General features: G+C 43.5%; 3 protein-coding genes across 6 annotated transcripts in view; 2 read left to right on the top strand and 1 right to left on the bottom strand.

The window, feature by feature from the left end:
• The first annotated feature begins 5,431 nt into the window (after positions 1 to 5,431).
• On the top strand, positions 5,432 to 7,006 carry LOC117893196 (trypsin-1). The gene is made up of 3 exons (XM_034799711.1): positions 5,432 to 5,885; positions 6,164 to 6,732; positions 6,818 to 7,006. Exons 1-3 carry the CDS (start codon positions 5,510 to 5,512, stop codon positions 7,004 to 7,006), a joined length of 1,134 nt encoding a protein of 377 aa, XP_034655602.1. The 5' UTR covers positions 5,432 to 5,509.
• A 1,411-nt stretch (positions 7,007 to 8,417) lies between these two features.
• Positions 8,418 to 9,181, bottom strand: LOC117895584. Its single transcript, XM_034803317.1, has 2 exons — positions 8,506 to 9,181; positions 8,418 to 8,432 (listed from the first exon to the last, which is right to left on the bottom strand). The coding sequence occupies exon 1, from the start codon at positions 9,068 to 9,070 to the stop codon at positions 8,546 to 8,548; it is 525 nt and encodes a 174-aa protein (XP_034659208.1). The 5' UTR covers positions 9,071 to 9,181; the 3' UTR covers positions 8,418 to 8,432; positions 8,506 to 8,545.
• Positions 9,182 to 13,501: 4,320 nt separating this feature from the next.
• The window catches only part of LOC117895580, a 105,820-nt gene continuing 93,097 nt past the window's right edge, over positions 13,502 to 26,224 (top strand). For 2 of the 4 annotated variants that reach the window (XM_034803305.1, XM_034803307.1), the window contains exons 1-2: positions 13,505 to 16,133; positions 16,801 to 19,055. In XM_034803305.1, the coding sequence (XP_034659196.1) occupies positions 13,594 to 16,133; positions 16,801 to 19,055 (4,795 nt within the window). In that variant the 5' untranslated portion in view covers positions 13,505 to 13,593. Of the gene's footprint in view, positions 16,134 to 16,580; positions 16,665 to 16,800; positions 19,056 to 26,224 lie in introns of those variants that run through there. The other 2 variants (XM_034803309.1, XM_034803308.1) reach the window with 2 other exon arrangements.

The following is a 26,224-nucleotide window of genomic DNA, read 5'->3' on the forward strand; positions in this document are numbered from 1 at the left end:
TTGGAAGCTTTCTTGAAAACTCTGCGCAAAATGAGTTATAATTCATAACACTCTTTAAATGAGCACTCTCGATCTGGCCGTGGCCCGAGAAGATCCGGCAACTAAACCGCTTTCAATAACTGTAAGCAACGTGACAAATCTCAAACATTATTGTTCTGTTCCCATTTGTCGCTGGCTGGCTGGCTGCAAGCGGCCACTCGCTGCCTGCTGACCCACTCGCCGCTATTGATGGAGCATATCATCCACCACATCAGACGATGCGATGGCACACATACGATTACTTTTACAGTACCAAATCATACCATACCATGACATACCATGCTGTCGGGCGATGCGATGGTTAATCGTCCACCGTTCTCATTACGTTGGCTCTGGCTATTTCCGCACCTACTTGGCGAGGCGCATGTCTAACCGTAAACTCTATTGACCCGTATTGCTCAACTGTAATGCATGACCGCACATATCCTCCACTCTCAATCTCACCCATTGCACAGGGCTGATTGGTAACTTGATAAATGTTACAATTGTTTCCCTCGCTCCTCTTTTGAATATTGCTACTTGCTCGACTGTTTCTCGCGTCTTCTCTGGTTTCCTCTTCTTCTACACTTGGCAATTTGGCCTTTTCATTAGCTTCTATTTCAATTTGCGCACCACAATCTGTTTTATTTTTTCGTTCGGTCGTTTTTTCCAGTTTGGCTTTGGCTTTTCTTGGCTCAAGCCAAGAATCTTGTTTTTGGTGTTGCAGCTCCTACAAGAATGTGGAAAGAAAAAAAATCGGAAAACGTAAAAAGAAATACACAAAACTGGGTTAAAATTGTTAGACAACCTGAAGTTGCTGTTGCCGTTTCAGAAATATTGCATAGGATGGGGTCTGGTATTGAGTCTCTGGTCTGCTCTATACGCGTCTACGCTCTGGCCTCGCCAAACATAAACATAAACGTACAATTCACATATGCATGTTGTACATATGCACATACATATGTATGTACAGAATACAATTTTTATACCCGTCACCCGAAGAGTAAATAGGGAATATTGGGGAGGGGAGCGTGCTAAAAGGTTCTCCAAAAATACGTTTCAAAAACTGAAAACAAATACATATCTTTTGAGAAAATGTTATCCCCAGCACTTGCGGCTCTGTGTCAGGTTGTTTGCATTGACTTTTGCTTTGGCTGGTTTCGGAGCTATTGCACTTGCGCAAAGACCCAAAAACACTGAAACCCTATAACAGTTAACAGAAACTTGTCTTGGGTATGGTCAGTAACCAATCCGGCTGGACATGCCGGGCCGACCGACAATTACGAGTATTGTATATTGGTGGCTGCTTAGTATGCCCGAGCCACTCGACACTCGCTCAGAGCGTAACGTTCAATTTCAGCGGGGGCTTTCTTAATGTTGTTGTTGCAGGCTTATTAATTACCTCACCGCACAATTGCGTGCCACACACAAAACACCCACCAGCAGGAGGGAAGCAGAAAGGAAGGGGTCGCCTGGCTGGTAGAATCCACAGAAGGCGTTGGACGGCGGGAAATACGAGTAACGACTTTATGTGGCCCGTAAATGGAGCCTCCCAACGATGTCAACAGCTCCAACCAGTTTTCTGGTTTAGGTATGATTTCTTGTATCGTCTGTCTTTTATTTTCCTTTAGTTTCCATTATTTATATTTACTGATTATTTCAATAACAAGAAAATTGGAATTATTTTTTCAACTTGTGTGAATTTGGCAAACTTGTTTTCGTTCATTTTGCATATTAATTGCTGTTGCCTGGATACTTTCAAATGTCAAGCGAAGTTGAAGGTGGTCCACAATGATATTTTTTTTTCCCAACTATATGATATATATTGAGTCACGGTAGAAAATGAAACAGGGGCCTTGAGTAACCAAGAGATGAAACAAAAGACTACAGCAGCGAACTTGTTTTAATAAACGAGAACATATGTACATATGTACATACATACGTATGTACATATGTACGTATGTATGTACACATGTACATATGTATGTACATATTTATGCATGTGTGTATCTGCATATTTTGAGAAGAAAAAGTACATTGATAAATATGGAAAGTATTGGAAAGAGCAAAGTGTACTTAAAAATCATAAACAACGAGAAGGGACGTGTGAGACGCTTATCACGCGTCACAACATCTGTACCTTAACGGTTTTCTTCAAAGTTTCCTTTTTACATTTTGTCTACATCTTTCATCAACCTCTACATCTACACACTGCAGAGGCAGAGGCAGAGGCCGCACACTGCAGAAGCAGAGTAAGGATGAGAGAATGTGCAAAAATAAAAAAAAGCTGCTGGACGGGGTGGGTTTATATAATAATGATCCCAATTCAATGAACTGATAGATATGGTCATTCCCTACGGAATGACAAACTTGCAACAGTGTGAGCATACAGCTGTCTGAAGGCAAACATTTGTGGCTCTAACTCTTATAGTTTCTGAGAACTAGCCGACAAACATGGCGGACAGACGGACGGACAGACATGGCTATATCGACTCGGCTTATTAACACTTAAAAAAATATATATACATTGTGAGGTCGGAAGCGCTTCCTTCTGTGTGTTACATTTTATCCGCACAAATACAATATACCCTATTTACTCATCGAGTACCGAGTATAAAAACAGATTAACATATCTCGCATTCGGCAATATTTGCTTACAATTACATTAAATTCAATGCACTATGCGCACAAAATCCGCAGAAGGAAAACCAATTCCACAAAAGTCATAAGCAAAATTGTGCCTCTGAGCCGATGAAACTTAAGAAAGCCTGAGAAAGTTTTCAAAAGTGACAATAATTAAAATAAGACAACAAATAGCTAAGGTAACTGACTAAGTGCAGTTACAACTCCAGGTTAATAATACAAATAATACAAAATACCACAAATTTTTAAGACAACCGAATGCCAAACGTGCAACAGCTAAAGCATCTTTTTGAAGAGTGACTGACATACTGAAAACGAACTAAATTGCATTGCATTTCGGTGTGGTCTGTATTGCTGCAGCTTTTTTGCATCTTCTCGGGTTCTGCGCTGACCCAGTTTAATACAAGTGGAACGCATTGACCAACAACTTCAACAGCAAGAACAAGATCTATTGGCCATAAATAGCCAGCCAAACACTACCCAAAGATACTCCACACTTCACTCACTGAGTAAATGAGACTCTTGGAGCCATTCTCAATGAAGATGTTGCTGAAGAGGCACCCGACTCACCATAAAACCCATCTCAACTTCGTTCATGTTTTGTTCTGAGTAAAAGAGAGACGGGCCAGAGCCCAAGCTGAGAGTCAGATAGAGAGAAAAACCCGTTTCTTTCGGATGCTGTTTGGAAGAACTTTCTTCTTATTGATTCTTGTGGCTTGCATATAAGTAAATAAATTAAAGAGACTTTCTTTCTGCCAATGTGAGCGTCAGTGTCTCTGTGTGAGGTTGGCTTCGGTGTCATCATCTATTCAATTTTGTTGTGCTGTTCCTCATGGAACATGGCCTTCTAAGCTGATGCCTCACTGAGGTGACCCAAATACTTCGTCGGTCTTTCACTAGGGTCATGGTAAAAGTCGTTGCCAGAGCCGGGCTTGGTCTTGGAGTCTGGGGCTGGAGCTGGGGTTGGGGCTGGAATTGGTTTTTCGTGCACCTTGTATAATTTTGGAAGTATTTGGAGGCTGTTGGTCCAACAAGCGGCACGATTATAAACATCATCCCGTTTACAAGTGTTTCCAGTCTTCTCCCTCGATTATGCGCGTCGTTATCGCTATCTTCATTAGTTTGACCCAATTTATTATTTTGATGCATTGGGAGTTCTTTTTACTTTCTTTTTTTTCTCGACCGTCTTCAGAATTTTTTTTTTTGTGACATGGAATGGGTAATGGTTTATCTTGTTGGCCCTTTGATTCGAGGGAATTTACTTTCATTTGGAAAGATTTGTTTTGAGCTTTTCGGTTATGAAGCCCTTGCCATTTTAATTGATAGCATACAATGTGATACAGCTTTAAAATGCTTTAGATATTGAGAAGGAAGCAAAAAATTGTATACCCGGTACTCGAAGAGTAAATAGGGTATTTTGTATTTGTGCACAAAGTGGATGTATGTAACGCAGAGAAGGAAACGTTTCCGACCCCACAATCTATATATATTCTTGATCAGCATCTAAAGCCGAATCGATATAGCCATGTCTGTCTGTCCGTCCGTCTTTCCGACTGTCCATCTGTCCGTGTTGTTGAGCGCCTGGATCTCAGAGACTATAAAAGCTAGAGCCATCAAATTGTGCATCCAGACTTCTGTATGCTCACACTGTTACAAGTGTATTTTAAAAATGAGCCCCGCCCCCTTCCGCCGCCGCATATCGCCAAAAATATTCACAATTTTGAAGATACGAGAAAACTAACGCTAAACTAACTAAACGCCATTCCGTAGGAAAGGACAATATCTATCAGATCACCGAATTGGAATCAAATTGGATCATTATTATAGCCAGAATGAAGAAATTAATTTGCAGCGGCCAAGCCCACCCTATCCCGCAGTTTTTTTTTTGGTTTTTGCACATTCTCTCATTCACACTCTGCTTCGTGTAGTGTGCGGCTCTGGGGGAGGGGGGCGAGCTAAAAGATCGTGTTGGCATGAGATGTGATGTAGATGTAGATGACATATGTAGAAAAAATGTAAAATTTGAAAAAAAAAGCCACCAAGGTACAGAATTCTACTGAGTACCGGGTATAAAAGTTGTGACGCGTTAGAAGCGTCTCACACGTCCCTTCTCGTTTTTGTAACCCCTAGATAAAAATTCGATGATATCGTTGCCTGAGTTGTTAGCTTACCAGACAGACAACATCAGCATTTATTCTGTTTGCTATCGTTAATTGTTTTGCTGTAGTACTAAATAATTGCCAATGTGTTTTGCCAATAAACTCCATTATGGGTCACACATAAGCGAGAACAAAACTTTAAATCGTTTTTGCAATTTTCGCTTCGAAGAAGGTAGTGCTGTAATAGCACCAGGCTCTTTCGTTTAAAAAAGAAAGCCGCGCAAGCAAAATGCAAATCCAAAAAACATAAAATGATGGCAGACACAAAAGATTGTACTCTTGAAAGCTCGCTTGTTTTTTATTTGTTCGCAAAACAAGAAAAGATGGTAAAATGCTGAAATGAATCGAGTATTTTCTTGATATATTGACAAATGAGCTCGGGGGTTCCTCTTATAAATCTTGAACTAGGTCACGTAATGATAAAGGGCTTGTCGGCGCAGACATGATCGGTTGAAGTGAGTTTTTTGAATATGCAAAGGAGCTTGACTGATAAAATATTTTGATGGACAGTTTTAGTTCTTCATTAAGTTTTTATTGGGTTTATCATGGGTATATAAATATAAATGCTCGTAGATCGATCTAGTGGACTATAAGAGCAGTTTAAAAGGGAACTCTTCTCATCAGTCCGGCTCTGTTGCGCGTTTCGTTCGGTTCGGTTCAATTCGATTCTAATCCGGCAAGACGAAAATATGAAATTCAATCCGCAAACCTTTCTGTTCGCTTTGTGTCTGGGTATTATCTTAAACTGGAGCTCTGCTGTTTATAATTATAAAGCACCTCCTCGCGGTTATTTCTATCCCAAACCAGAAAGACTGCCAGCTCTGCCAGTCAATGGCAGTTCGTCTACGACTCCGGGTTCCGGCCTACCGCCTGGAGTGCAATCGGATTTCATTGATGATCTGATTGAGGGCCAAAAGCAGCAAATCTTATCGAGTGTCTTGGGCGGGGCCAGTGAGACTCCGTTGGACTCAGCCTCCTCATCGTTTTCCACCACCTCAGGCTCCTTCTCGTCCTTGGAGGGCGGCGGTGCAAAGGCGTTCCGCGTCAATCGATGTGCCAGCTGCAGTGAGTAGAGCCAGACTCTGAATCGGCGAAATGCGCCGGGGAATGAATCGATTCCAGCGGTTGGATAAGCATAATAATTTCAAGTTCGAATCGGTTAATTGGCTTATTGGATACATTTTGATGCACAGTTTTCCTTATTGATTAATGCTGACACGGAAGTGCTCCGGTTTTAGTACATGCATCCTTCATCAGAAATGTCCAACTTCATTCCCTGGTACAGCCGGCTCGTATCACAGTCCCTTTTTCTTTTCTCTAGACCAGACCAAATCCTCTTCTAGCCTGCGGCGTGCCCAACGTCAATCGAATTGTGGGCGGCACCCAGGTGCGGACCAACAAGTACCCATGGATTGCCCAAATTATACGCGGAACTCTTCTCTTCTGTGGCGGAACATTGATCAATGATCGCTATGTCCTGACCGCTGCTCACTGTGTCCATGGCATGGAGATGCGGGGCGTGTCCGTGCGTCTCCTTCAGTTGGACAGGAGCTCAAACCATTTGGGGGTGACGCGCTCGGTGGCCTTTGCACATGCCCATTCCGGATACGATCCTGTCAGCCTTGTGCATGACATTGCTCTGCTGCGACTGGATCAGCCGATTCCGCTGGTGGATACAATACGGCCGGTCTGCCTTCCCACCCATTGGCTGCAGAACTTTGACTTCCAGAAGGCCATCGTGGCGGGATGGGGTCTGAGTGAGGAGGGTGGCGCCACATCGAGTGTCCTGCAGGAGGTGGTCGTCCCTATCATCACCAATGCTCAGTGCCGGGCCACTTCCTACAGGTCCATGATTGTGGACACCATGCTCTGTGCTGGCTATGTACGCACAGGAGGTCGGGATGCTTGTCAGGTTGGTTCTCAGGCTTCTGCTCTCGGCTCTCACCATATTCATCCGTATTGATGACTCCTACCATTATTCAATTTCCTATTTGCAGGGTGACAGCGGTGGTCCACTGATCGTCAGGGATCGCATCTTCCGTCTGGCTGGAGTGGTGTCCTTCGGCTATGGCTGTGCCAAGCCCGATGCTCCCGGTGTCTACACTCGCGTCTCTCGTTATTTGGATTGGATAGCAGTCAATACTAGAGACTCGTGCTATTGTATTTATTCATTAGGCAACAAATAAATCACATTCTAGATGGAGAAAAATTATGAACCAACTCTCAAAATGTGTATCGAGTGTTTTACTTCGTTCTCGTCCCTTCTTGGTCAATGTCTAGAAAGTTATCCAAATATGAGCTTTTGATTTAGATCTAGCAGTTGTACACTGAATAAGCAGAACACCGCCTACGACGAATATTGCTATATGTACATATGTACAATGTACATCTTTATGTGTGTATAATGCAATAAACACAAGATTATTGAAAACATTCAACCCAAAAAATACTCGATCAAATAACTCCAACTATTAATTTCCCCAGTGACCCATAAACATACATTCACATGTGCATATGTTCCCATGTACATCTGTACGAATATGTACATATATACATCTAAGCAATCTCAAACTCAAACAAACATCTCAAACTATTTTCTGGAGGTATTTTGGGACCCACACAACTGTATCAACTTCAAGCTGGCTTCACTTTCTTAATGCCAAAGAGATACAAAAAAACTGCATGAATGTTTGTAGAAACAGGTTATGGAAACCCTTCAGAGTAGCCTTTCACTTTTTTCATCCACAAATGTTTTGCAAAAATCAATATAAAGCGAAGTCGGACTTGGAGTTCGAGCAAAGTAGCGTCGGAGTTTCAGTTGAAGCTGATGCTGTGGCAGACTGCGAAAATTGAAGCCAAGGACGTTGTGTCTTGTTATCGACTGACACATTGTTATCACTTGACAACCTCCTTCTTCTGCCTTCCGAGACCCAAAGTTGACAAAACTTTTATCTTTATCTCTTTGGGCGGCAGGCGACGGTGCCGTCATCCCCTACAGTTGTTTAATGGATTTTCAAGTTATTTCTGGTATTTTGTTGTAGTTGCCGATGCATGTCGCAGAAATACAGCAAAACAAAGATATCTCGGCGGAAAGAAACTCGTTTGTTGCTAGGGGCCAAAGAAAATGCCGCATAATTGGGAAAAGGGGCGGCGGCAGTGGAGCTGATGGGAGCGAAGTGGCAGTCGGGGACGGACTAGCCACTGGCTGCTCTGGCATTTGATTTTATTTTTAACTAGACTATAATTGATGTCCGGCATTGCGAGGGTTATCGAACAAATTAAAAAGAGACATAAACTGTGGGGCAAAACGGTAATTTTTAATTAAAAATCTAGAGTCATATTCACATAATTTAAAATTTATTCGATGCAGAGTGTAATTGAACTCCTTTATTATATGTTTATATTTATGTTTACGAATTATTCATAATGACTCCTTTCCAACTCCAGTCACTCCAATCCAAGTCCCAATTGAAGGGCCAATTATAAATTATTTCAAAATCCAATTATAGAAATTTAACAAAAAACGCGATTCATTTAACCGTCTATCCTTTCGACTGTAGTGAAGAAAATTTTACAGACATAAGTAGGAACATATTTATGTATTTCCATTACCTATAAGAATGTGGAAGAAAAGAATCTATTTATTACAAATTCTTTCTAGATTCCATTCAGAGAAGTGCAGTACTTTTTACTTAGAAATAAAGCACCTAGCCTTCCATGGCGGCTCATTTATGAGGATAGCTCGGATAGAGGGACCTTCTGAGCTGCCTAATGGAGGATATAGACGCCTGCAGTTCTCTTTGGGTGTTGGCACAGTCCACAATTTGATCCACACAGCGTTCCCATTTTCTACTCGCCACTCGCAGGCTCATGGGAACCAAGGCGCCGAAAATGTTCGTCACCGGCTGGAGATATCCACGACAGGGCTCGACTGCCAATCGATTCAGATTGACGATGGTACCCCAAGCACGAGCTTCCTCGACCAACCGACAAAGTGCCTTGTAGGGACGGCATCGGGGCAGCTGGGCCTCGGCTGCCGTTCGTTGGTTGCCCTCCTGCAGACGAACTCTGGCCAAGATCATGCGTGCCTCCGATGTTTCCCTACTGAGCTGATTATGCTGGACCACTTGGTCCTCCAGCAGATGGAAGATGTGCAGGTGTAGGCTATCGAGTAGACAACCGGCTTCCTCCGCACTTGATGTTGTTTCTGGCTCACTCGATCTAATTGATGGTCCCTTGGGCTCGCTCATCGCTTGGCACTGGGCGGATCCTTTTTTTCACGGGAATTGAAAACTAAGTTAATCGTTTTCCTTGATTTTAGACTTGAATTTGAAAAAAGATTTTGACTTTCATTTCGAAGCGAACACGTTGCATACGTTGATAAACAGAATAGTGGAGCGAATATCTAAAACGCATCCTTAATTACAATCAATACCATGTCACAAAAAGTTAGGCGACTTCATCTTCGAAATTCTTGAAAAACTGTGGTAAAATGAACGAATTCGCTTAAATAAAGATTGAGGTCAAATTATTGGAGATGCAAATAAGACAACCAAATCTTACAATTCACCGTTCAACTTTGTTTCACCCAAAAATATCTAGTTCACATACCCTCGATATAATGCAATGTTGCTCACCTTAAAATTTCTCAGATTTTTTTTGGCCGGTCTTTGATAAATTTATCAGATTTGTTAGCCCTAGTATAATGGTGTGAGAAGAGAGGAGCCTTACGCTTCGCTGGCTAATTTAACATAGTTCTCACATAAATCGCGAACGACTCTAGAGAAATTTTCACGCCTCGCTGAACGCATTTGGCTCGGATGGGGAAAAAAACATCGAGCTCTTTAGTGCTTTCCTCTTCCTCTGTCTACTCCTTTTTTATGAAATTAAATTACAACAAAAAGCTAATGTCCAAAAGTGTACTAAGCGTTGAGTTAGCTCCCGTTTCCCCCGCTATCGAAGCACTTCGCTGGAAAAACCGCAAAACATTTTAATAAATTGCCAGTTATTAGTTGCTGGCAGAGCAGGAAAAAGTGCAATTAAAATGCATTCGAATGGGTGGGGCTCCAAAGAGGGGAGAGAAGCAAGCTCGCGGCATAAAGAAATTAGCATAAGCATTGACTTTATCCAAGCGAGGGCAAAAACTGCTGCACTCGTTTCCCATAACACTACTCGACAAAATCTAATTTTTTTTCCGCTTCAAACCAAGCCGACTTTTCTGAAAGACTGAGGGCTCTAAAAATTGTCAAAGAATTATGGTTTTTATTATGGTTGCTTGATTTTTAGCTCAGCCGTCTCTCCATAGATTTTGACGAGCAATACCTTAAACGACGCCCAATTAATGCACCTATTCATAACAAAATAGAGGACACATGATTTTTTTCGACTTTTCCCGACTTTTTGAATTCAAAATTTCGTAAAAATCCCTCACAAAAGTTAACATTTTTTCATTTCAAAGCTTAATATTTCCCAAACGGTAAGCTAAAACCACAAAGTGTGTTTAGATGAATTCATTATCTTTAAATAATGACTAAGTTTATTACACCCAAATGAAAGATACTTGAGTTGTGTGAAAATAAGAAGCAAATTAACAGATTCTAAAAATTCTTTAAAAACAAGTTCTGGCATAGAAAAAAACGTATTATCAAATCATTAGTAAGCCTTTCATAAAAAGTTCGTCTGGATCGAAGCGGCAAAAATCATGTCGAGTAGTGTAGTTTGCGTAAGTACAGATAATGAGCAAGACAGGGGTAGAAATCACGAAAAGAATTCTGGCCTCTTGGTTCTTAGCTTCAGAAGCGTTTTCTCATTTATCACTCCTGTGTGAGCTAATTTTAGATACATTTGGATGAGTTACATACCCACATATGTATGTACATATGTACTTATGTATATGCATACTTTTTTAAGTACATATGTAAATATGTACATATGTTATATAAGCTAACTGCAATTTGGAATAAGTGAATAAGGAAAATAAACGGAAAGCAAACACTTACCACAAAGGTATGGCAAGGGAATTGAATATAGAAAACGTGATGGTATGGGATAATCATAATTTCATACATGCATGTGTGTGAGTTGATCTGTCATTCAAATACCACATGAGTAGCTGATTTAAATAATTGATTTTCCATACCATAGCAAATATCCACAAATCCTTCCTCATTAGATGTACTTGTGTATATAAAACACATCCGCCGCCACATTGAATCAACTGCACACCCAATTGTTTCTTGGCAAATTCAAATAACCAATTTTGAGGCAAATAGTCGATTAACTTATTCCATATAATCGCAATGAGCAGTGCAATAAATAAACAAATGACAAAAGAGTACAAAGCAAAACTCTATCAAAACTCAACACAGTTGAGTTAACGAAAACGCGGCAACCGCAAGCTCTTTTGCTTGCTTCCTCAAATGTGTAATGTACGAGTTAAAAATATGAAAATATGAAACGACTTACAAATTTGTAAACTTTCTTTTTTATAAAGCAAAAAGAAGGAATCAACATGCTGCAAAACGAAGGAAAAAAATCAAAACAATTTTCAAAGCCACCGCAAAAAATCTTGCACCAAAGACACCCACAAAAAGTCATCCAGTCAGGTGGGTTTTACTTGTGGAATGGATTTTGTTGGAGGTGCTGTTGCTGGTGCCTCTGAGCAGATGGTTTAGCGACGTGTTTTTCTTTTTACGAGTTGCAGGCATGGAAAAAAGTTGCCAAATCATATTGCGTCCCTTCCTCGGTTCCCCCTGTGCACGTTTGGGTGTATTCGATGAAACTCTTCCTTCGTGGATACCAGAGGACAGGTGACCAATAACCACAGCACCAGCACTGGTCGGTTCAGTTCTTAAACTTGTTTCAATTTACTGTTTTTTTCGCTACTGAAGTATTATTCGTATACCCTCACGGGAAATGTGTGTATGATATTTTTGAAGAGTTTATAAGAGACAACTACGCAATCTTCAGGGTTCGTTGAACATAAGTACATATATGTATATACATTTGGTTCACATCTTGGTCTGATAGAGGCGTGGATTGGGTGTATTTTTATGATTTTTATTTGAATTAAAGACAACTACATATATTAAGACTAGAGAGCATTTTCTATTTGATATATCATTTCCCATTCTTTCCTTTTCTGTCGCTTTTATTCTATCGGACTCTTCGATACGCCTTACTCTTATTTTTAACTCAGATAACTGTTGTTTTACCGGTGCCTGGTAATTACCAATGAAGGGAGCCAGAACGAGAACAGGCCAACAAGTCGACTGAAGGCACGTCCATTTGAGACGTCCCCAGCCTCAGCATTCGCCTCGCGGGCGCTGGCAAATAACAAATTTGAAATCAGTTCATTATATAAATTGTTACCTTTAGACGATGTGGCAGACAGCTTGGTTTGGGCCCCAAAGACGGATTAAAGAAGATCTACTTTTTTTCTGCCGTACATTTACGTTCTCATACGTTTTCTTCCTTTTTTGTTGAAAATATCCCACAATTTGGGTAGCGGTATGAAATAGGAATCGGTTTTACCCAAAATGTGCCGATACTAATTTGTAAATTTATTGCAATTTAACTATTTAACATATTGAATGTCATTTTAGTTATTATACCCGGTACTCGAAGAGCAAATAGGGTATATTGAATTTGTGGGGAAAAATGTAACACACACAAGTAAGCGTTTCCGACCCCACAAAGTATATATATTCTTGATCAGCATCAATAGCCGAGTCGATTTAGCCATGTCTGTCTGTCCGTCCGATCGTCTTGTTCGAATCGAATCAAGTTTTCTCACAGTATCGCTCTTGACTTTATGTTACAGGGAGCATAATATATTAGTATACATCGAGCACTTACTACTTACTCTTTCCCTGTCTCTGGTCAGCATCCTCCTCGAAAGCTCGAAGTGTGTCAGCCCCATTCAAGAGAGGGCTTCAAAGGAGGCATTCAACCATTCCCATTCCCCTTATATATCTCCATTTGCTTTGCCTTCTATGCGCAACGACAAAGGCTGCCAGTCAGTCGCCACTGTCCATCCAGAATTCTCTGCTCCAGCTCCTCCTCCATTCAAAGCCTATCCCCAGACCTTTGGCTTGCCACTGACTGGGACTCCTCTCGAACTGTTTTTGCGTTGCTCAGAGTGATGACTGACAGGTGCCGCCGGAGAATTTTTGGCGCTACAAAGTGCATAAATAACAAATTTTGAAGCTCTGCTGACAGTGGAACATGGCAGATGGAGGAAAAACAGAAAGGTACAAGTCTGGACAGTGAAAAGCAAAGTAAAGCCTATTAGTTAGTTGAGGGAAGACCAGTTGAAAAGTGTGTCTTTAAATTTCTTATGAATTTTAGTTTTGACCTTTTCAAGAGTTTTCCAAAATACCTGCTACTAAAGTTAATATGAATTAGAATTAGAAACAATTGTTAAATAGTTAAAATTAATTTGTATTTCATGAAAAATAATAGAAGAAATGAAGGAAATAGTTTAATTAGCTTAAGGTTATTATTGTATGTATTAATTATTAATTATATGTTTAAAATAATAAATGGTAATGTTATAAATTCCGTTTCGGTTTATTTTTGAAAATATCAAAAGTCGGTTTGGATTCTCTACATAAGTATGAATAGTTCTGGTTCATAACTTGACTAAACGAAATTGTCTTCTTTCCTTTATTGACAGCGCCATCAAAGCTTTACTGGAGACATAAACCTTAGCCAGTGCACATTCGATCTGGCATACACATGCCGAGCGAGCTTTTCGACAACAACACACAACATGGCCTCAACAACAAAAACAGCAACACCAACAGCAGCAGCAGAAAGCACACGCGCCAAGACAGCAACCAGCGATGATGACTACGTGACGGTTGTGGAAGTCGACGATCCAACATCGTCCACCAAAGACTCGAGCCACTTAAAGACGCTAGTCAAGCGGCAAAGCTCCGTGGAGCCCAATTTCGCCTCCTCATTTATAACAGTGCTGACCATCAACGAGATGGAGCTGCTCCAGCAGCGAAAGGAGCAGGAGCAGAACCCCACCCAGCAGATTAGCATAGAGGGGGAAGACGTCACTGTCTACCGTCTGCCGGGGGAGCGCTTGGGATTCGGCCTGAAGTTCCAGGGGGGCACACGGAACACCGAACTTGTCCAGAAGCTCTACATACAATCCTGCGCTGCTGAGAGTCCCGCCTCCAAGGTGGCCACTAGTTGGGGTCACCTGCGCGAGGGCGACGAGATCGTCAGCATCGATGGGCGTGAGGTCTGCCAAATGACGCGCATCGATTGTGTGCGCTGCCTCAAGGACAGTGTGGCCATCAAGATGATCGTGAGGAACGGCCTTGGCCAGAAGCCGCCCAGCGAGGAAGAACAACAGCAGCTGGAACAGCTCTCCATAACACTGAATGCCCAGCCCCCGCCACCGCCGCCTGTGCCTCCAAGGAAGCTGGTGAGGCGCCAGAACTCCCGAGAGCCGCCCGCCCAACCCAATCAGGTTCAGTTGATGATCGAGAAGCCCCTGACTCCACCGCCAGATGCCGATTACTACATAAACCTCTTCGCAGAGTCCATGAAGGCGGGCTCCGAGTCGGACGATACGGCCAGCACCATATCCACAGTGATTGACAAGTTCTCAATGGGGTCCAACTACTCCTCGGACACGGATGTCGCCAGCAGTCTCAATGGCCATGACCTGGCCAAGGTTTTGAAGCCGTTCACCCTCCTAGAGGAGGAGTTCCACCTGGAGCAACCTCTGGGTCACCCGAAGCTACTCATACCCGGCAACAACTATGAAAATGTCGAGTTCAAGACAGAGAAGGTGAACGTGTATGAGAACGTCGAACTCAAGAGTCCGGAGGGAACGCCCACTCCCAAGCCAAGGGTCCAATTGGCCACAGTGGAGCCAAAGAAGAGATCCATCATACCCATGCCTCGCAAGATGCCATCGCTAACTAAACTGCCCATCGAAGTGGCTCCCCCTCGGGTGCCCGCCACAGACTCACCTACGACACCGACAAATGAGAATATAACTAAGCTGCCCATTGAAGTGGATCTCCCTCGGGTGCCCGCCACAGACTCACCTAAGACTCCGACAAATGAGAAGATAGTTCCTCCTCAGCTTAACTCCCCTAAGACACCCAGAAAAGAGGTTAAGGAGATGCACCCGAGCTCAACCAAAATTCCGAAGGCGAAGTTTTCGCGAGCTAAAACCGAAGGGGAGATCAAGCTGCAGATGTCACCTATCAAACAACAGTCGCCACAGCTCAAGTCTCGCATTCCCGTAGTCACACCGCCGACGCAAAGGTCGCCCCTTAGCGTGTCAAAGCACACCTCATCCTCTGCCCCATCAGCCACGAGCTCCAGCATCCCTCGTCTGCTACAGAAGCAGAAGTCCGAGACAGATCTCAAGCTGAACCTGTACCGCAGCAAGTCAAAGGAGTCCAGCCCCGTTATGTCTCCAGGGCGGCCGCCTCTCCAGAGAGCATACTCCGCAGAGGCTCCCACCAGGACTCCCGAACGGACCTTCATTCCCGTACTGCTAAATGGCAGCACCAACTCCAACTCCAACCACAACTACAACGTTAACATGAACTCCTTGGAGAGCATAAGCTCAAATTGCAGCAGCGGCAGCAACGGACGCTCGCCCAAGGGACCCAAACCCAAGCCCCCGGAGAGGGTTCAGTCTCTGCAGAAGACACAGATACCAAAGCTTCAGATGCTGCCCACTACGCCACCACAGCAGCAGCCAACGCTGAGCATGCAGACCTTTAAACAAGGCGGCGCAGGCACACCGCCAGCTACACCCAGGACAACACCAGTGGGCACCCCTTCCCCCACCAGCAGCAGCGAAATACGCTTCAAGATTCAGACCTACGAGAGCAAGACTCAAGATGAGGATAAGCTGCCAAGTCTCTTTGATCTGGTGCACAAACAGGAGGTAATAGATACCTCCTCCGAGCCCCAACGTGATATTGCGGCCCTCCTGGCGACCGTGGCTGCCGAGGCAACTGATCTCTTCAGAGAATCTCCCCCGCCCCTGGTCGTTGGCAAATGCACAAAGATCGTCGACGACAATCAGACCACCACTTGCTACTCCAGCTCCAGCGGCGAAGACGAGGACGAAGATGACGACGATGTCGATGCAGCTGAGAGAGAGTACATCTGTGAGGACGGCGAAAAGCTGGGTCCTCCCGAACTAATAAACGGTCCGGGACCTTCGGAGGCCTATTTCAATATGTTCTGGCACTCGAATATGCTGCCCACCATTGGTGAGGTCGAGGAGGAGTTCTCATCTCTGGAACCGCAGTCGCTGACAAATGGGTAAGACTTTTAACCAACTAGATTATAGATTTACCGACTACAATAGGTGAACTGTGGTGACTTTGCACAGTAGCTATCAGTGAAGAGAAGGAAGTATTCTTGATTCTGAATAGTAAGTATCTACCATCTGCTGCAGTCAATCATCTGCTGGTCCCCGCTGAGGAGGGTATGTATCCGCAGTACCAATGGGGAGTACAGGCATCACCAGTATTGGCAGTATGCGATTGCGTATAACACATTCACAGGGTGGAAAGGGTAAAGGGGTAACACCCACGAAAATAAAAACGAAACAAAAAGCAACAGCTGATAAGACAAAATGCCGGTGTGTTTACTAACACACTGATAAAGGCCCCGGCACCGGCACCGGCCCAGGCACCAGCTCCAGTTCCAGCCGACCGATAAGGTGCTTCGAAATGGCAAAAAGGTATAGAGAAATGCCAGTGTTATTTTGGAAACGTTAGGCAAAGGTTCGATCGGCAAAATAACTTCTCTCAACTGACATTCAATTTCCGTTCGCTGTTGCCCAGACAGGTGCGAAAGGCGGCCAGAAACAGAAACAGAAACAGAGTCAATTAGCATATCGGGACCCCGATACGCAGAACCCATAATTATGATTACTCATTTTGTTGACTGATCGAAGTTCTTTTCTTTCTCTGCTGCCCCACAGAACCATTGTCAAGCCGGAGGAGTTAAACAAATTGCAAGCGCCGACGTCCAATATGGAGGCTAACGACGGTGGACTGACCCAGCTGAATCTAAGTGTCGATAAGATTACTGACCATGACGCACACGATAAGAGTGATCCGACAGAGACCCCTGTCGAGGAGGGTCTTAGTACGTCCATTGAAACCAAAACGACTCACAAGCACACGTCCCGAAAGTCCTGCCAGGAGGAGAGCAGCTCCATCCAGGAAAGCAGTTCCATTCAGGAGAGCAGCATCGTGAAATCCCAAAGGACCACAACGACCCGGGTTACTACCACCAAGAAAAGCAGCAGTAGCTCCTCCAGCATCTCCAACCTTTGTCCAGACATTGCATTCAAGCTGCAGTCCTATGAGGAGAGAGAGGAAGGCGCAGACCCACCCCCGGTGACATCGACCACAACCATACACGAGGAACGGAGATTCCTAAGCGAGGAGCAAACCCTCAGCGAACTGCGAGCAAAGGATGCCTTGACTGGGGAGGAGCAGCTGGTGACCAGCGCCGGGGCCAAGACGAGCAGTGCCCGCTTCAAGAAGATTAGCAGCAACGACAACCTGCTCGAGCTTGGAGACGGAGACGGAGACGAGCTGGTGCAGCCGTTGACTGCCACCGTCTCGGCGGAGACACGTCTGAGGGAGCGCCTGGAAAATCCACAGGATAAACAGAGTATCGAGAGGGGTACCCTGACCTTATCCGAATGTGGCAAGCAGCTACAGCTGTCCGAGAATGGCGGCATGTCCACCTACACCGAATGCGAGCAGACCGAGCAGGAGTCCTACCTGGAGGGCCAGCAGACTCTCAACGGGGCAGCTGTCGCCGGCAGCCACGCGGAGGAGAAGGCCACTTTGGAGAGGGAGCTCAGTGAGACCCTGACGGTGTCCAAGAATGGTGAGAAGCAGGTGACCAAGAAGTTGGAGCTGACCAAGGAAGCAGCAGGCAAGAAAGGGGCCAAGCTGCTCAAGAAGACGGAGGAGGAGCGACGTCTCGAAGAGGAGGCCCAGAAGCTAATCGAGAGCTATCAGAAGGTCAAGAAGGAGGCGGAAAAGTTGTACAATCTGGAGAAGGTTGATGACGAGGACGGCTTCGACCTGAGTGCCTTCGAGCAGGTCGAGAATCAGGATGATGCAGGTGTGAACATTTCGGAAGAGAAGTCAGCCAAGGAAGTTGCACAAGCCACGGAAGATGAAGTTAATGTGAAGAAAGATCAAGACAATCCAGTGAAAGAAGAAGTCAACATCAGGAAGGAGTCCTTCAGCAAGGAAGAGTCAAAAGTGAAAGGTATAGAGGAAGGAATCCAGTCCATGGATGAAGAAATCCAACTTATCCAGATGGACTTGAACAAAGTCATCTCACCTGCCCTTGAAGATGACCTAGGCTATCTCCTACACAAACACATTATCGAGCCACCCAAAAATCAGGATCCTCTCACTAACCTGTCCAAGTCTAAGCCGAAGCCTCCTGTGCCCACAAACAAGCCGAAACTGACGCCAACTCTGATTAAGCCTAAGACAGCGCCTCCACCAGTTCCCAGCAAGCGCAGTGAGTTGCCAGTAACAGGAACAGGAATAGGAACGGCAGGTGCCAATGGGAGTGGCTGTGGGCTCAAGCCAAAGCCCACGCCCAGCCAGCGACGCAGCAGTCAGGATACCACGCCCCCAAAGCCATTAGAGCGCATCATTTTGGGTGTGGAGCATCAGCAGCAGCCACATCCGCAGCAGCAGCAGAAACAGGCGGAGAGTCAACCAATTATCACCCTGGCGAGCGTCGATTTACCGAATGTGGCACCCGCTGTCCAAACCCAAACCTCTACTATTGACCAAAGTCCCGAGCTGCTGCTGGATGACCTGCACTTTGAGAGCCATCAACTGCCCGACGAAGGGCGACTGCAGCAGGGAGACGGAGAACAGCCAAGGGACTCAAATGGCCTGCTCAGCGGGTCCTCGTCGACATCCTCATCAGCGTCGTCGGTGTCCACGGCCACCCCGATAACAGCACCATTTTTGGTATCTGCCACATCATCGATGGATTCGGTCCAGAGTGTCATCGAGGTCATCAATGGCAATCTCGGCGCTGCCACTAGCAGTCTCATTGACAACAACCATCTTACCGACGAGGATGAGGATGAGGATGACAATGACAAACCTGTGCCTGGATTAGCGGACATAACCGGACCCACTGAGGATGTGTCAACGTTGTCGCTCAATAGTGAACACGAATCAGGTGAGTGATGAATTTTGACTTTTTGGTTTCATTTGGTTGAGTTATAAGAATAATAGATACTTTATCTAATGCAAGAATTAATTTTGGAGTAGCACAATTGTTTATTCACAAGTCTTGGCAATTACGTATAATAAACAATAATATATAATTATAGCTTTGCCGGCTAGCATCACTCAGAGACTTTTCTTTTTATATTAAAGTTTTTTTTTCCAACGTTTTATGCCACACAATTTGCATTGCACTTGACCAAACGCTAAGTTGCATCTGTCACTCTCTCTCCTCCCCCCTTACTTAGTTGAATTTTTGACAGCCTTTCCCCCTTTGTAAACCGACGCTGCACGCAATTACCACCTACCAAATGAGTTCTACAGCCTCACCATCTAATTTTCCCTCTCAACTCTGGCAGCGCTGGACCCTGTCCAGTTATCAAATTGACCGCAATTTCAGCTTCCTCTAGGCTCTGGCCCTCTCTGTCGGCCATTGCGTATGCAAAACGGCCACTAATGGACTTTATGGCAGAGTTTTGTTTGGCTGGTTTTGGCTTTTTATTTTAGCTTACGGTTTTAATGAGACCGACACCGACCCTACAATGTGTGTGGGAACAGTCTAGAGTTTGTTGCGAGGCGTGGTATTGTTTTTATGGCCGGGATTATGCTACGTAAATTAAGTTTAACTTTCAATTTGTTGAATAATGGGTTTGTTTTACAAGATCCGATTAAGAGAACTATGTTGATGAAGACAAGCAGAGCCAACATCAGTTATATGTATGATCGATTGTGGAATCTTGGCATGCAGTGAAAGCAAATTAAGCAGAAGCCCATGAGACAGTCTTTTTCGTTGTAATTTATAATACCCGGTTCTCGAAGAGTAAATAGAGTATGTTGTATTTGTGGGGAAAAAATGTCACACAGAGATGGAAGCGTTTCCACCCCACAAAGTATATATATTCTTGATCAGCATCAATAAGCGAGCCATGTCTGTCTGTCCGTCCGACTGTCCGTCCGTCCGTCTTCTTTGTCAACTAGTTTCCAGAGACTATAAGAGCTAGAATCACCGAATTTGCCTCCAGACAGCCGTGATTTCACAGTGATACAAGTGTATTAAAACATTTTCCCCGTCCCCTTCCGCCTCCACAAATGGCAAAAATATGCTGTATCCACAATTTTGAAGATGAATGACAAATTATTTTTCAGTTAGCCACTGTTAGCCTTTCCAGAATTTGTTTTATATTTTTTGCACATTCTCTAATTCTATCCATTGCTTCGTGCAGTGTGAGGCTCGTGAGTGAGAAGTGAGTAAACTGACTGAGTAGCGGGTATAAAAGTTGTGACGCTTAAGAAACGTCTCCCACGTCCCTTCTCATTGGGCTTAAATATTTCATTTGTTTTGGATTTATGTGCTCCCTGTGAAACGACAATTTGCATTTCGTTTCCCATGTCCATTGGTTGAGCCCAGCGCATATAAAACATTGGAGAAAATTTTTTAATTAAACAAAAAACTGGCCAAATATTGGCACCAATCCCAATTTCCCCAAAACCATGGTGATGGCGACCCTATCCATGGTCCGGGCACGCGTCAAAATATTTACATACCAAAATGCGTTTGTTGGGCGGCAACGGGATTCGATTCTGTGTTCTGTCGGTTCCGAATCCTCTCTTACCGGTGTGAAATAATAATACAATTTTGCGGGAAAATCCACATCACATTTGCATATGGGGCAGGGAACAGTGGCAATAGAGTTCTACAAAAACCGATTGCTTTTTAAATGTCTATATACACATTGTTGTAATCCGGATGTCTTTTTTAGTGTTAAGGGTTATTGAGAGACGTCGTATTAATATTTTCATAAACTAATTCATTTAAGCTCCTATATCTAAAACACAATGAAAAATATCCACCAATTGACTACCCATCCCAATGTATCCCAGTTTGGATTTTTGTTTTTCAAAGACCATTCCGCGTACAAATACAGTCACGAACTGCTTCTAGTGTTGATTTCACTTGCCGCCTGATAAAACTTAACAAATAATCAATTTTTCATTTCGGGAATATTCGGATTTCTACCCACGCATGCACGTATATAACATATCTACATATGTACATACATATAAACATATATGCACATACATATGTATGTATGTACATATGTATGTGTATGTTTTGTTCTGCCGCTAGTCCTCTTGGCTCTGTCAATATTTTACGAGCATGTGGCCGCGCAAATTTGCAATTAAAGCAGCACACAAATATGCAAGGTTTTTTATACCCGGAACTCGAAGAGTAAATAGGGTATAATGTATTTGTGCGGAAAAAATGTAACATACAGAGGGAAGCGTTTACAACCCCACAAAGTATATATATTCTTGATCTGCATCAATAGCCGAGTCGATATAGCCATCTCTGTCTGTTCGTCTGGCCGTCTGTCCGTCCGTCGTGTTGAGCGATTAGATCTCAGAGACTATAAAAGCTGGAACCACCCAATATTGCAACCAGATGGTTGTGTACTCACACTGTTACAAGAGTATTTTGAAATTTCGCACCGCCCCCTCCCGCCCGCACAAAGGGCGAAAATCTGTTGTATCCACGATTTTGAAGATAAAAAAAACTTAAAACGCCATTCCGTAGGGAAGGGCCATATCTATCAGATCACCGAGAATCATTGAGATAAGATTGGATCATTATTATGGCCAGGATGAATAAATTAATATGCAGTGGCTACCCCCACCCCGTCCATCAGCTTTTTTTATTTTTTTGCACATTCTCTCATTCCACACTCTTCTTCGTGCAGTGTGCTGCTCTAGGGGAGGGGGGCGAGCTAACAGAGCGTGTGGGCGTGAGAATGATCCAGGCCTTGCGTTTCAGAGGTTGTTTTCCATAGATAACACTCATACAACTGCATTGATAAGGTCGGGTTGGATCGTTGGTTATTCCATATCTGTCAGAAGTTTTTGTACGTTTATGATGAACATATGGCGATTGGAATGCCAAGGGCCAGGCCATAAGCTTATCTCAGAAAGTAAATAATTGACTTGCCACGAAACATACAGCTTATCCTGAGAGCTCCCCAATATACAGCTGAGATATCCATTGCACTGGAGTTAGACCACTCTCCCACACAGTTTTCATTGGACTGCACTCTACTCTTTGGAATTGGATTGGCTTTTGTCTGGGCTCGACTGACTGACATGCATCTCAGCTCCAACTCTCTGCTGCTGTTCCTGCTCGCACTCTGTGGCATAATTGCTTTGGGGGGTCCCGCTCCCGGTCCCGCTCCCAACTTGGGCTCAGTGGGTCTCTCAACTGTTTTCGGCTAATGAAAATTCATAGAAATAGCAATAGGTGACACTCACTGCCTCTGACTGTGCCTTGTTTGATTGTTTAAAGGGAACTATTAGTTTTTAAATTAAAATTGTACATATATATTACATTACCACTTTAATACATTAATATTATAATTATGAAACATATTTACGTCGTATATTATTATGTGGTTATAATTACTTGTATTGCAATTGAACACTTGATGTGTTCTTTGCGTTCAAATGACTATTGAAGGTAAACTCCAAAAATATTTAAATATACAATGTATGTTTTGATAAGGTTGTAGCAACATTATTAATTTTCATTTAATGGAACCTCTTAAAAAAATATGTCTTAATCCTTTCAGCAATATCTGAGGGTGTATTATCTTTGCATAAGTTTCTCATTCTGCCGCTGTTTTTCTGCTCCGACTGGCTCTGAGTAGCGCAATTTTCAATCGACAGACTTGTCTGTTTATTTGATTATAAGCTTTTTCGACAGTTACAGGTCGAACACCCAGGAAAGCAAACCCCAACCTACCTATTTCATGTATGCCTGAGTGTGTCACGAGCGTTGCGCAAAATGTATCGCTTTTGTGAATTTGAAATTAATTTGAAATTAATTTCGATTTTCGGAGCTGTTTGTTTTGTTCGATTTGTTGTTTCTGTTTCGTAGTTTTCCGCATGTTATTACATGCTGTTCTGGTTGTTGATGTTGCCTTTTCCATTGGCGCCAATGGGTCTTCTGATTAGATTTTGTAACTAATTTTGTGCGGTTTTGCGGCTTTTCAAACTGTTTTGTTGGCGCTTGAACAATGGAAAGAGTAGAGTGTCGCTGTCAGTTGGAAAATCGTTAATTGGAATCGAATCAAATGTAAACTTCTGTTCTCAGTGGCTGTTCACTCAATCGATTTGTTTTCGCCCCTGAAAGCGATTAACGAGAATCTTATCCCTTTGGCCCTACAATCTATTTTTTCTCCTTGCCTTACTTTTCTTTAAAAGTGCAACTGAAAGTTGACCCAATACTCGGTGCATTTTTAACACTTCTCTCTCTCCTCCACACACTTACTCTACAAGCTGGCAGAAATGAAATATGAAATAAAGTAAGTGGCATAAAGAAATATGTCCAGAGTGGTCACAGGCCAGAGCCACTCCAGACTTATGTACATATCTGGCATCAATCAATCCACTCAATCATTCCACTCGTACAATCATTCATACAGTCACTCATCTTCTTGGACTTTTGAGACTTTGGCTGGCATATTGTTTGCATATTTATGGATTAAGATGGTGAGGCATCTCGCAACACCTTTCAAGCCCTTTGGCCCTTCCAATCAACTGTCACGCTAGGCACCATTCAAAAGCATTCACATACAATCAATATATTATTTAGCGGAGTTTTGTGGTTTCATCTTTCCTGTTTTGTGGTTTATATCTGTCAGAGGTTATTAGAATACAAATAACAGATGCGTAAAAGGAAAATATAGGCTGCCCAATCTTACTTAGTCTTTATAAATGTTTGTCGCTAGCTCTCTCTCTGTCATCTCCATCCGAAACCATTATCATTTAATTATCATTTATTAACTAGCGTACAAGTGGAGGAAACCTTTCCTGAAAGACCCAAAATGAGGTTTCTGGGATAGCCCCATTCACAGGAACCCAATCTAATCAGTTTCCATGTGGAGAGCTAGAGAAAAATAAGCGTGTAGCCCCACAGAGAAGGTGTCAACTCGTCTTCTCCGCTCCTACTGATGTCTCCTGCTGCACTTTCAAATCCAATTAGGAGTGTGAACTTGCCCTGACTCAGACTGGGACTTGGAAATTAACAGTCGGATAGCAAAGAGGCACAAACAAAGTGACGTTGTCACATTAAATGCGAAATGTGCAACAGTAGCCGAGACAGTGGAGGAGATAAAGAAGAGAAAGAAGTCGTTGGAGGTGAAGTTCGAGTTGGCGCTGAAATTGGCGCTGGAGTCGAGGCAGAAATAGAACTCACAGGAGCCAAGCCCAGCTGCACTTTTGTGTCAGAAAACCCAGCGAACCCCAGCCAACCTCCGGGCTATTCCTCCCCACAGCTCCTGACTGCCTGTTCGCTCGCCTGCCAGGCCGCCCAGCTCCCCAGCTCCCGGGCTGCCAGCTTGCTATACAGACTGGCCTGGCTGCCTGCAATTATCACATTTCCAAATGGTCACGGACCACGAAATCTAGAGTTCAGATATGAGGCGACCCTCTACTTATAGCCTGTACGACTTCATAAGGCAAACAGAAACCCACCTCCCCTGAACTCCCGCTCACCTTCGACTGCTTCTTTTGACTTCTGTGTGTGTGTTTCATAATTCTCCCCAGCCAGACATTTATGATGTGTGCCCGTTCATGAGATTTTCCACGGAGCCCTCCGATTTCACGAACTGATAAAAACAATGGCAATGAAGTCATGATGTCGCTTTGCTTAGATTGCGTAAATTGGTCATGGAACGAAAATGTTATAATTACCTGTACTGTACTGTGGGTCAAAGTCTTGGGCTTGACTTTCTTCCGAGAAGTAATGAAGTTGCGATTGGATAACACTACCCGACACGGTTTTGTCCTCAAGGAACGAAACCCAATTTTCATGAAAGACATGGGGCTTAGAAATAGTCTGATGATCATTTTTATACTCGGTTCTCGAAGAGTAAATAGGGTACATTGTATTTGTGGGGAAAAAATGTAACACACAGATGGAAGCGTTTCCGACCCTACAAAGTATATATATTCTTGATCAGCATCGATAGCCGAGTCGATATAGCCATGTCTGTCTGTCTGTCCGTCCGTCTGTCCGTTCGTCATCTTGAGCGCCTGGTTCTCAGAGACTAAAAGCTAGAGCCCCCAAATTCTTCTGTATGCTCACACTGTTACAGATGTATTTCAAAAATGAGCCCCGCCCCCTTCCGCCAACGCAAAAGGGCGAAAATCTCTAGATGCATTTATCAGCTTTATAGAATGGCTAAGTTCATTTAAACCCGATGTAAGATACTTAAGTAGTGTGAAAAAAAGAAGCGCTACCTCTAAAACACCGATACAAAAAAATACCAAGCTTTAAAAATTCTGGAAAAAAACCATAATTATTAAAGAAAAATGTAAAGCCCTCAGTCCATCAGAACAAGTCGGGTTGGTTCGAAGCGGTTCGATTTTGCCGAGTAGTGTTATTTACTCAGGAGGTTGTCATATCGGGCTCTCCAGAAAGGCAAGATAATTGTGGATGAATAATAACCTCTACAGATTCATATGTGTATGTAGTATTCATATTTATAAATGTACACTAGGTAGAGGGTTGTATTTCCTAAGACGCGCCTTTCTGTAACTAAGCTTAGGATTTTGAATACTTATCAAGTCTTTTCCAAATCTAGTTAAAATAAAATATAAATAATCAATGGACCTGCCCTTAGGACACCATATCCGTACGATGTCCCCCTGGGCCGGACTTATAACCCAGCCATAAATGCAAAAGCAATAATAAAGCCTTGAAGTTGGCCCCTTCATAGCCACCCGAGTGATTTACAGCCTGCACTAAGATGCTCCTTTCAGGCTCATAAACTATTCAATTACACAGTGGAGTGTTAAAGGCTTTTCAGAGCCATTGCTTCATCATTCTAATTATACGATCAGTCCGAACTTTTGAGCCTAGTACCAAGGCGAATAAAATGTAGATTCTAGCCGAGCTCGGACCCGAGCCCGAACCCTTTTCCTTGGTGGAGAGCTTCAGCTGGGGATCCTGGCTAATAAAGCTAGCAAACCATAATCATAAAACACGAAACTCAATTACAGCGTTTGATGCTCAAGGCCACAAATAACCAAAGTAACGATGCGTCAACATTTTCTATAGACTGGACTGCG

Source organism: Drosophila subobscura, chromosome J, assembly GCF_008121235.1.
Source record: "Drosophila subobscura isolate 14011-0131.10 chromosome J, UCBerk_Dsub_1.0, whole genome shotgun sequence".
Lineage (NCBI taxonomy): Eukaryota > Metazoa > Arthropoda > Insecta > Diptera > Drosophilidae > Drosophila > Drosophila subobscura.